The sequence below is a fragment of the Choristoneura fumiferana genome, chromosome 17 (genome assembly GCF_025370935.1).
Source record: "Choristoneura fumiferana chromosome 17, NRCan_CFum_1, whole genome shotgun sequence".
Lineage (NCBI taxonomy): Eukaryota > Metazoa > Arthropoda > Insecta > Lepidoptera > Tortricidae > Choristoneura > Choristoneura fumiferana.
This window is the reverse complement of record NC_133488.1, coordinates 380,112-392,569: the sequence shown is the minus strand read 5'-3', so window position 1 is coordinate 392,569 and position 12,458 is coordinate 380,112. Positions and strand designations below refer to the sequence as shown.

At 37.4% G+C, this 12,458-nt stretch overlaps 1 protein-coding gene across 3 annotated transcripts; it reads left to right on the top strand.

Annotated features, from left to right (window-relative positions):
* LOC141436991 (putative inorganic phosphate cotransporter) lies at window positions 1-8,730 on the top strand. Of its 3 annotated transcripts, none has more exons than XM_074100151.1 (10): window positions 1-127; window positions 2,310-2,491; window positions 3,062-3,200; window positions 3,595-3,809; window positions 5,236-5,385; window positions 6,556-6,688; window positions 7,168-7,286; window positions 7,418-7,537; window positions 8,162-8,279; window positions 8,656-8,730. In XM_074100151.1, exons 2-10 carry the CDS (start codon window positions 2,381-2,383, stop codon window positions 8,697-8,699), a joined length of 1,149 nt encoding a protein of 382 aa, XP_073956252.1. In that variant the 5' UTR covers window positions 1-127; window positions 2,310-2,380; the 3' UTR covers window positions 8,700-8,730. The 3 variants fall into 3 exon arrangements, with proteins under 3 accessions (XP_073956252.1, XP_073956250.1, XP_073956251.1); XM_074100149.1 differs by lacking the exons at window positions 1-127; window positions 2,310-2,491 and adding exons at window positions 717-862; window positions 1,084-1,469; XM_074100150.1 differs by lacking the exon at window positions 1-127 and adding an exon at window positions 1,381-1,469.
* Window positions 8,731-12,458: the final 3,728 nt, after the last annotated feature.

Here is a 12,458-nt window from a genome sequence, read left to right as displayed (position 1 = left end):
TAGACGAGAATGCCTCTGTTAGCGAGCACTGTAGGGCGAACGATGACCGAGGTGCAAAAGTGTGATGGAAGATGAGATGCCAGTGCTCTAAGTAGACTTTGGTTAAGAAGATGCAAGATCAGTTAATGTAAGTTCATCATCATCATCATCATCATCAGCCCGAAGACGTCCACTGCTGGACAAAGGCCTCCCCCTTAGAACGCCACAATGAACGACAACTTGCCACTTGCATCCACCGGTTTCCCGCTACTCTCACGGTGTCAGTGTAGTGAATGTAAGTTACTTTTACTGTATTAAGTCCATAAGTTTACGTCGGTTAGGCTCTAGCTGTTAAGGTACAAACTGTAATTTAAAATAAAGAAATAAATAATAATATGTATAAATCAATCATTTTACAATGAAAGTGGAATTGCATAAACTTTATCAGAAATTCCATACTTATCTATCTTGTAACATAAGTTGTCATTTGGACATATAGTTTTAGAAAATAAAGTTAGGTACCTCATGAAACTTAATGAATTAAATCAAAGGTTTATTGAGTTGAGAATGTAGGTCTTTATTCTAGTTAAATTCCGATTGCGACAGGTTTGATGCAACAGCATTATCTTATGCTAAATAATGCAAATAATATACGACAACCTTTCTAACACGACAACACGTGTAAAACAGAAGCTGTTTCATTTGTTTTGTTTGTTCTGACAAAGACAGTGAAGATAACTTATCATCATGTAATTAAAACATTTATAATGAACGCAGTCTTAGTGTTCTCTTAGACACTAAGGCTAATGTAACGTCTGCAAAATGGATAAAAATGATTGGCCAAGTGAATACAAGAAGGTTCCGACTGAAGAATTTGACGATGGTGAGTTATCTAATAAAACAGCTGATAATTATGAGAGAGCAATGTCAATGAAAAATTTCGAATGAACTAACAAAATCATTAAGTAAAACAATTTCAAAAATAGCTTTGATTTTGTTTTCATTAGCTTCTGGAATAAGAGAAACCAACTTAAAGATATTTCTGATTATAGATGGTAAAATTTTCCGAAATAGTTTTTTAAAAGAAAAACTCATTTTTTTTAGATAAACCAAAAGTGTCTATACCGAGCAGTTATGGATATGGAATGCGTCATGTGCAAAGCTGTCTATTATTCTTATGTGTCACCGTTGCTTATATGGCTAGAGCTCACTTAGGAGTCTCAGTTGTAGCTATGACAAGACCAAATGACAAACATAATACAACTAACATTATTGATAATAACGAAACAGCTATTGTTAATGTTAAGGAAACTGGCATGGAATTAAATGCCACTGGAGAAATAATTTTTAAGAATGAATCAATGGATGTTGATGAAACTTCATTTCATAACTTCATTATTAGTCATGGTGAACGGATCTCTGAATATAATAATACTTTGGAAGATATTGTGATTGGCAATGGAACTGATACTTTGTGGAACGTTTATAGGGTAAGTCAGTACACAAAACTGTTTTAATACTTTATGATGCTTTACTACTAAAAGTTGATAAAATATATAATAAATACTATCATAATTGTTACTTTATCACTATGTTGAAATTATCATCTTTGATATTAAATACTTGCCAGTGATCGACCACAATCACGAGAGTGCCTTGTGCCACAAAAATTACAAGTGCATAAAATATCAACATATTTGTGAATCATCTTATACTAAAAAGACAATTAATTGTCTAGAATTGTAGCACCTGTAACGTTTGTGTCATACAAGGAAATTCATAACGTCTCGTTTCTAAAATATACACATAATACGAGAAATTAAGAGTATTGTTCCTATCACCGTGTATTGTATTGTTGTCATGGTCGCTTACAATGGGAATCATAAGAAAGCTCAAGTCACTCAAAGAACGATGAAGCGAGCTATATAATTGGCATTTTTCTGTGTGATCGAATCAGAAATCAGAAGATAGGTATACAAGATAACCATAACCATTGACATACCTCTAAGAGTTGGCAGACTTCAGGGCACATTGCTTATAAAAACAACGGCCAATGCGCTATAAGGCTTGACAGTGGCGACTACAAACTGAAGACGAAGCCTGAGGAAGCCTCTAATGATAGACCAACGACATTGTAAAGGTGGCAGAAATCAATTGGATGCGACCAACACCGATTTTTGTGGAACTTTTTGAGGGAGGCCTTTGTTTAGCAGTGGACGCGCGTCTTTTGGCTGATTTATGATGATGATAATGATGAAAGTTTTTTTTGCAAAATAAATTTATTACAGAAGCTCAAAAGACCATTGAAATGCTTTCAATATTGTCAGCAGACTTACGAATGGAAGAAAGCAACACAGGAGATGATTCTTAGCTCGAATTTTGACTGGGCTATTCACTGGCAATGTTTCCTATGGGTTTGGTAGTCCAGCGTCTTGGAGGGAAAATACCTATTCAAATAGGTTTGCTGGTGAATGGAATAATAAGTATAGTGACGCCGACAGTAGCAGTTTGGGTAAGTTGTACCTTTAAAGTTAATTCTAATGAAAAAACCTTTGAACCACACGGCAGCATATTTTACAGACGCAGTACATAAACAACACGTATAAAAATAATAGCAAAAGTGATAAAGAGGTAGTTATAGTTTATCTTAATTAGATAACTCAACGGCTATGTTTTAAAATATGAAATACAAGAAGTGGCTATTTGTCAAACAACGTTAACCATCATGTAATTTTATAAAATTCCATGAGATTTCTAATTAATATTTTAAATCCCAATGTGAATAATAATGTTTATTTGATACGCTTTCACGCTTAAAATATTTATTTATTGCAAACATTTAGAAAATGTGTTAAGTCCAAAACTTGTGTTTTGTGTGAAAATAGTTTAAGACTCTAGAAAGGACATAGGATAGTTTATGATCCGAAAAATTGTATAGTTCTTTTAAAATTCTTCGCAGACATAGTCGCAGGTTACAGCTAACATAGGATAATTTTGGAATTTCAATTCATCAGATCAACAGCTACATAATTTCACACAAACAAAGTTGCAGTTAAAGCAGTTAAACCGATATTTTTTTCAGGGCGGTTGGAAAGCGGTGTGTGCTTGTCGCGTTCTGCAGGGCGTAAGTCAGTCTGGATTGTACCCTAGTGTACACACTATATTGGCCAAATGGGTACCAATAAATGAAAGAGCAACTTTAGTCGGCTACGTGTATACAGGTATTACTTTCGTTCATTAAATAACTTAAAAGATTACGTGCTCTGTCTGACTTAGACTCTCGAAGTCAAAAGTGAAAGTCAAAATATCTTTATTCAATTTAGGCTATAACAAGCACTTATGAATGTCAAAAAAAATCTACCAACGGTTCGGAAAAACCTCTGTTGAGAAGAATCCAGCAAGAAACTCAACTCTGTCTGCCATAGGAATGTTTCTTGAACACCTTACAGGTACAAATACATTGGTAATGATATAGAGATACTCAATGTTGATTATTATATTCATCCTAATCTAAACTAAATTCACACTAAATTTAAACTTAATGTTTTTGGGCAGCCATTAATGAAAACCTAAAACAAATCCTTCTCCTAAGTACATATTTCTTTTCTTCTTCAGGTACAACTCTAGGAACAGTAATTGCCTTCCAACTCAGTGGGCTGCTGGCTTCGAGTGCGGCTGGCTGGCCGTCCACCTTCTGGGTTGTGGGCGTAACTTGCTTAGTTGCGTTTGCAATGGTGACACTATTTTCTGCAGCAACTCCCAGTGATCATAAAACGATAAGCGAGGAAGAAAAGAAGTACATAATGGGAGCTGCTGGAAGCTCCAAAACTGTAAGGATTTTTAAATTTTACGAGTAATAGGAGATTGCACGGTATCCAAAGAATCCAAATATTTGGCATCAGTCAGACTCGTGTTGATGTTCTGCTGGGCTACTACGAAACTTGAAACTCGAAGTTCGTGTCGTGCTCTCCCTTTCGCTCTCGTATTAAATAGTATAAGTGTCAGAGGGACCGCACGACACGAACTTCGAGTTTGTAGTTTCGTAGTAGCCCTGCTGCTACATGTTTAGTTTTATTATTTTTCAATTAAACATTTTATTTTATGTTTCTGTTTGTGCTTAGCTTTTAAATAAGAATCCAATAAAATGTTTACAGCGTTGCGTCCGCGTTGCGAAAACAACATTTATTCACTAGCAGCTCATAATAATAATAATTATATTTTTTGTTCAACTGTTTATCTTATCCTTAACCAGAGCCCATTTACTACCTGTTTATGTGCCCTTGACATGTTGTGTTAATTATCTTTAATTGTTTTTGCACTTACTTCTTGCTTACGTACATGTGTTTTAGTCTTTGCTAATAAATAACTGGATTTATTATTAATTAGGTATATAGGTACTTGTATTTTCTATATGTATGATAATTATATATTCTATGAGAGCTGCATACAGTGTGGCTTTCTTAAAATATAGAGTAAATTAGTATACATAAACAAAGCCTAAAGCTACTTTCTTTTCCCGGGATATACATTATCTTCGTACGAAATTTTATTGAAATCGGTGCTATCGTTATTGCATAATTCTGCAACAAATTATCTAAACATCTTCACTAATATATTTTAATTTATGATCAGAAACCGGACAAATGGGCGTCATTACTCATAATAATATGTACATGACTCCAAAGATTAATTGATTAATTAATAAATAGATTGATTTCAATGGGATAGTGAAAGAAAGGAGTTTTCTTGTCAAACCTTCTTTGATTTCCTTCTTTAAAAAAAAACTATGTATTTTTGTCAATGACTTGACTATGGTGACATTCATTGCAATAAAATTAATGTTAAATTAATTCAATTTACTTTGTGGTTCTTTCATAAGGTACGAGTATATAATTATCACCAAGCAAATCATACCATACCTAATGTAAATAAAACAATGGCAAATCTTTTACTTTCGCCTATTGAATATCGTTTGCTCCATTAACTTCAGTGGATTGTGAATGGAGTAATAAATTTACCACGGAAAATTTAGAAAAAATACTTTTTATTTACTTGAATAAATCTACACAATAAGAAGGTCTGTGTAATTTATTTATAACTGTCTTGCAAAGTATACTAACTAAATTAACAAGTAAGAAATCAATTAATTTATCTTTGGAGTCATGTCCATATTATTGCGATTATTGGCACCCATTCGTCCGAATATTATTTATTACATTAGGATGTCCTATTCTAATAATATCTTACCGTTTTCAGAGGGCTAAAACTCCGTGGAAGCAAATTTTCAGTTCTAAGCATGTGTGGGCCACGTTAGTGACACATTTCTTCTGCGGTACCTGTTTTGTGTTCCTCTTCACGCAGATCCCTACTTACATGCATTACATCTTAGGGTTCAACATCAAAAGCGTAAGCATTGTTTTATTTTAAAATAAGATCATACCATCCATCCATCCCAGCCTATTTACCCACTGCTGTGCACAGGCCTCCTCTCAGAATGAGCGGACTTGGGACGTAGTTTCCACGCGGGCCTAGTGCCGATTGGGAACTTCACACATACAATTGAATTACTTCACAGGTGTGTGCAGGTCTCCTCACGATGTTTTCTTCGTAATTTCGCACATGAATTTCGAGAAACTCAGAGGTGGGGGCCGGGGTTTGAACCCACGAACCTCTGCTTGAGAGGCGATAGGTCAAACCGCTAGGACACCACGGCTTTTTTTTTATTTATTTAAATTTAAAACTAAGATCAAGTAATCGATAAAATAATTCATTCACTAAGGCACTAACTTATGTCTAAGAATTCGAGCTAAAGTAATTTTATTGTAAAGAGAAACTCTAGGCAAGACTTCAAATTTCTAAATTTAGGTTTTGTGAATTGTAAGACTTTGTGCAAGGTTCGTCCGCTTCAGTCTACTCGTGACCACGGCCACTGTAATGTGGTTGAAACGTCGAGGTAAACATTACTCGTGTGTTTACCGTAATAAGTCCCGTTTATGATATTTTAATTATAAGACTCGTCCAGCCCATATCATTTGCTGATCTTTCTACTAAGCAGCAAAACAAGCGTTGCTGTGTTTAGAGAGTAAGACAGCTTCTCAAATTATCTGCATAGAAAGAAGGTGGTAGGACATTGTGCAAGGCCCGCCCGGATTGCTACCACCATCTTGCTCGCTAATCCTGCCGTGAAGCAGCAGTGCTTGCACTGTTGTGTTTCGGCGTGGAGAGTAAGACAGCCGGTGAAATTACTGGCACTTGAGGTATGATGTTTATGGGTGGTGGTGATCTCTTACCATCAGGAGACCCACTTGCTCGTTTGTCATCCAGTCGAATAAAAAAAAAAGGTATTCTGTCTCAGTCTTCTAGGCTAACTTATCTACAATCGTCTGGTGTCCATGCGATAAAGAAAAATCAACTGTTTGAGGTGGGTATTAGTGATTTAGTCAGGTTGTTAGTACTTCTTTAAAAAAATATTGCTGGTGATGACGTTGGATAGCAAAACAGAAAATAGCCGTAGCAGTAATTTTGTTTTTCAATTACTTGTACTGAATAACAATCGATTTTAAATTCTGTTTTTAGAGTGGATTCTTGTCGTCTTTGCCGTATATTGGAAGCTTCTTCTTCTGCATCGCTTACGGTGTGTTGTCTGACTACTGTGTCAACAGAGGCTACGTCACCTTGAAAACTACTAGAATCGTCTGCAATACACTAGGTTAGTTAGATTATCATCTGTGTTGACGATTTTAATTAATACTCTTTGCTAATTTTAACTTAAATATTAGGAGCATTGCTACACTAAGTCAGTATAATATTGTATTGGTGTTTTGTATTTAAACATAGTTGTGAGATAAAAATACACAGCAATATTACTACAGGGATTACTTTCATCACGCCTATTTTTTTTTTAATTAGTAATAGCTTGCACCCGCGATTTCGTGTGTATCATTCAGTTTTGCATAAATCCTTTAATTCCAAAAGTTTTCTAATCCTCAAGATTTTCCAATTCACAAAAAAAAAAGTGACAAATTTCATCTTTAATGCTAGTGATTACATTTTGGTATTATAAATGGATCCACTGTGAATATTGGATTAAAGTAGCCTATGTATTATTTCAGTCGTTCATCAATTTACATACCACACTGAAGGAGGTACAATCACACCTGTAAACGTTGGACTTTGTTATAATCACAGGTCAAGCAGCGCCGGCGGTTTGTCTTATAGCGGTATCATACACTGACAACATCACGCTCGCTGTTATTTTGATCGTAGCAGCAGTATCACTGTACGCTGGTGTACACTCGGGATGGATGGTAAGGAATATTAAATTTGATACTTTGACTGGAATGATTAAAATTTCAACAATTAAAATGTTGGCTTGCGATTCGCACAGTGACAAACATACGAGCTTATTTGTCACTCCTTTCGTGTTATCTCCTTTCAGGTGAACTACATAGACATGTCTCCAAACTTCAGTGGATCTCTAATGGCAGTTGGTAACACGGGATGCGGGGCTGGCGTTCTTCTATTGCCTGTCCTGGTGTCCAATATTGTAACTGAATTGGTAAGTATGACAAAATTTTAATTGTAAAAGTGCGAGCACGCTGGTTATAATTGAATACCTAGTACGTACAAGATGGAGCGGCGACCTGGTTAAGATCGCGGGATCGCGTTGGATGCGGAAAGCACAAGACCGGTCTGAGTGGAGAGCCTTGGGGGACGCCTATGTCCAGCAGTGGACGTCTTTCGGCTGACATGATGATGATGACCTAGTACGTATTTATTTTGTCTGTGTGTTGCATTTCTGATTTAGACATACGAGTATCTACAGCATAGAGATGCCACATATTACAAGGCGTTCATCAAATAACTTAAAATTGGAAAGTATGGGTACTTTCCGATTTTAGGTTATTTAATTAACCTATTTAGTCACAATCGAGACAGCAGTGACTAAGGGCCTAACCTAATCTAACCTAACTGAACCTTCGGTTTCGGTAAAAAGCATGTTTCGGTAGGATACTATCTTTTGTGTGTGGAATAAAACTTAACCTAGTCTAATGTGCTATGTCGTACATACTAGAATTACGAACATCGACTCATTAAAGCCAGTCTTCGACTTCGGGCTTCTAATAGACTCTCGTTCGTAATTCCTTATTTACCGCCCTTAAGATACAATGTACTATTACAGACTAATCGATCTCAGTGGCGCATCGTCATGATTGTTATGGCTGGCAGTATATTCTTCAGCAACCTCTTCTATATCTGCTTTATGTCTACTGACAAACAAGTTTGGGATGAAATTATTGGTGAGTGTGGTTTTACTAACATCTTACCAATATTAGAAATGTGAAAGTTTGTATGTTTGCATTTATTATATTGATGGGATTTCTAATGAAATGGCATTATGTATGAGTCGTGACGTGTACTTTTAAAAAAACAAGTACCGCGGTAAAGTATAAGAACATACATTTTAAAACTGTGCCCAAGCATTTAATTTAATATTTTAACAATTTAACTTTATTTCCTCGCATTATTGAGAAAAGCATCACGCGAAAATGACAATTCGTGGATTCGTATTTATTGACGGACTCGGCTCGCTTCGTCCGTCAAACTCTACTCATCCACGAATTGCTTTTTCCCGGCTTCAGCAATAATGTACTATAGTATCTTTACCGATTTCAGATGACGAAGATACGGAAAACGAAGCCAAACCTGTGAAAACATAAAATGAAAAAAATCTTGCATTTTGCAGTCAATAAATATTTATAAATTAATAAGCTACCATTATTACCACCTGTTTATCCTTACTATTATAAAGGGGAAAGTGAGTTTGTTTGTTTGTTTGTTACGCTTTCACGCTGTAACTACCACACCGATTCCTATGAAATTTTGCATACGTCATATTAGAGGTCCAGAATAAATAATAGGATATTTTTTATCCCGAAAAAAATTGCCATTCCCAAGGGATGACCAAAAGTTTGTTTTTGTATTCTAACCGCGGAGCTGACTGAGCTGACTTAATAATGTGTTAAAAAGCATGCTTGCTTGCTTGCTGCACCATTTCTTGCATAATCACATGCTTGCTTACACGATTGCTTCCACGCTTGCTTGCATGATTTAATGCATGCTTGCTTGCATGCTTGAATGCAGGCTTGAATGCATGCTTACTACTAGCACTATTTCTTGCAAAATTTCATGCTTGCTTTGCTTGCATGCTTGAATGAATGCTCGAATGCATGCTTGCTTGCACTATTCCTTGCATAATTACTTACATGCTCACTTACATGCTCACTTGCATGACTTCTTGCATGCCTGCTTGCATATTTGTTTGCCTGCTTGCATGCCTGCTTGCATGTTTGTTTGCTTGCTTGCATGCATGCTTGAATGCATGTTTGCTTGCATGCTCGAATGCATGCTTACTACTAGCACTATTTCTTGCAAAATTACATGCTTGCTTGCATGCTTGAATGCAGCTTTGAATGCATGCTTGCTTGCATGCTTGCTTGCATGCTTGCTTGCATGCTTGCTTGCATGCTTGCTTGCATGCTTGCTTGCATGCTTGCTTGCATGCTTGCTTGCATGCTTGCTTGCATGCTTGCTTGCATGCTTGAATGCATGTTTGCTTGCATGCTCGAATGCATGCTTACTACTAGCACTATTTCTTGCAAAATTACATGCTTGCTTGCATGCTTGAATGCAGCTTTGAATGTATGCTTGCTTGCATGCTCGAATTCATGCTTGCTTGCACTATTCCTTGCATAATTACATGCTTCCTTACATGCTTGCTTGCATGCTGACTTGCATGCTTACTTGCACGCTTGCTTGCATGCTTGCTGCATGCTTTAATGCATGTTTGCTTGCATGCTCGAATGCATGATTGCTTGCACTATTCCTTGCATAATTACATGCGTCCTTACATGCTTGCTTGCATGCTGACTTGCATGCTTACTTGCATGCTTGAATGCATGTTTGCTTGCATGCTCGAATGCATGCTTGCTTGCACTATTCCTTACATACTTGCATGCTTGCTTGCATGCTAGAATGCAGCTTTGAATGCATGCTTGCTTGCATGCTCGAATGCATGCTTGCTTGCACTATTCCTTGCATAATTACATGCTTCCTTACATGCTCACTTGCATGCTTGCTTGCATGCTAGAATGCAGCTTTGAATGCATGTTTGCTTACATGCTTGCTTGCATGCTTGCTTGCATGCTTGCTTACATGCTCACTTGCATGCTTGCTGGCTTGCTTGCTTGATTGCTTGCTTCTTTGATATGTTAATGGTTAACGCGAGCGAAGCCGCGGGTAAAAGCTAGTTTGTAATATTTCTAACATCAATACTGACGTCACCAACAATAAGATTTTTAAATTGTAACGAAAATTCATTAGAAATTTCATCATTTAAAAATCTTGTCCTCTATGATCTGATAACTACTTAGTTAGGCTGCGTTAAAATTCGCCAATAGAGTTGCATCAAATTTCTGCGAAGCGAGATTAAAATTCACCAATAGAGTTGCATCAAATTTCTGCTCCTTTTTGGACGACAGAGTTGGAAAAGTGCTGACGTAGCGTCACCGTTGCAGCCTCACAGCCGCAGCATCATTATCGCGGCGTCACAGTCGCAATCATCACTGACGCGACATTACGCTTGACATAGACATAGACTTGTCATAGACGCGGAGTCAAAGCTACAGCATCACAGTCGCAGCGTCATTGTCGCATGCGTCACTGACGCGGTGTCACAGTCGCAGCGTCATCGTCAAAAGCGTCACTGACGTGGCATCATTGTCGCAGCCATAATGTCACTGTCGCAGCGTATTAATTTGTCGCAGGAATTACTGTCGCGGTGTCACTGACGCGGCGTAACAGGCACATGCTTCATAGTCAAAGCGTCATTGTGGCAGGTGCCATGATCGCAGGTGTCAAAGTCGTAGCATATCTGACGTAGCGTCACTGTTGAAGCGTCATTGTCGCAACATCAATGTCGCAGGCGTCACTATCGTAGCATCATTGTCGCAGTGTCACTGTGGCAGGCGTCATTGATGTGGCGTCACTGTCGCGCCGTCACGGTCACAGGCATCTCTGACGCAGCATCATAGCAACATAGCAACAGCGTCATTGTCGCAGCGTCATTCTGACAGTTTTACGGTCCCAGGCGTCAGAGTCACAGCATCGCTGACACGGCGTCACAACCACAGTGTCATTGTCGCTGCGTCATTGTCGCAGCGTCACTGTCGCAGCGTCACTCAAAATGATTAAAAGTCGTCTGTACTTAAACAACTTAAACGAGTTGGTAAGTTATGTGGCATAAATATAGTCTTACCGGTACGAAACAGCAGGGTTACTACGAAACTCGAAACTCGAAGTTCGTGTGGTCCCTCTTTTAATACGAGATCGAGAGGAACGGTACGATACGAGTTTCGAGTTTCGTAGTAGCCCTGCTGTGCGTGCGGCGGGTTTGCTCTTTACAAGTTTTTCCCTCATCAGTCTGCTACAGTTTCTCTACGTTCGATGTTCAAAAGAACTATTCGATTCACTGGTTATATAAAAGAAATTCAATTTTGAAAATCCAGTCCGTACTGCCAGTGCATAATTCAATAGGCGGAAGAAATAAACCAATGAAAAGAACTTGATGAAAAGGTGCATTCGCTACAGAGAACTGTGATATTTCCCTTGGGGATAACTGCGTAGTTTTAATAAAGAGAGTATATGTGATTAGGGATGAGTTATACTTGCTAAATCGCGTACCAGGGCTTAAAAGTACGTCCACCTTTTCATACCAAGTGCAAAAACCAGGTGTCAAAATACTTTCAAAGTACTTTCTGTCCAACGCAACGAGACGAATACTTGCTTCCTTGCAAGTTTAAATAAAAACCTTGTTGGTATACAAATAAGATACAAAATATTCAAATAAAGACGTAAATTACTTTGAAAGTATTTTATTTCACTTATAACACAATCTGAACCTTATGTGTGTATGTAAATAAGATATAATTTAGCATTTTGGAATTTTGAGGTTACTTACTTTGAAGGGACAGTATACTTTAATGGAAAAATACTTTCAAGTGTTGCAAATATATCGGGTCGGTACCTGGTTGGTATACTTGCGAGGAAATACCTGGTATCAAAACCTGGTAACGTAAATACGCACCATCTCTATTTGTGATAATATGTATGGTTTTAATCAGTACTATGTATGTGATCTGTCATGTACAATGAGGCGAGACCCATTCGATTTATTTTGATATAATGTTAGACAGTAGTCTAAAAAAATTTGGTGAATTGTAATGTTTGACTGTTTATGAAGTTGTAATTATGTTTTATCTTGAACTAATAATTGATTTTAAAAAACATGGGCAAAGTGCAAGTTGAACTCTTGCACCGAGGGTTCCGTACAGATTTATAGGTATCTGTGAATACCTAGTGTTAGCAGAGCCCTGCTCCTAGAGAAATTTTAGACAGCGTGGGATTATTTTGGATCGGTT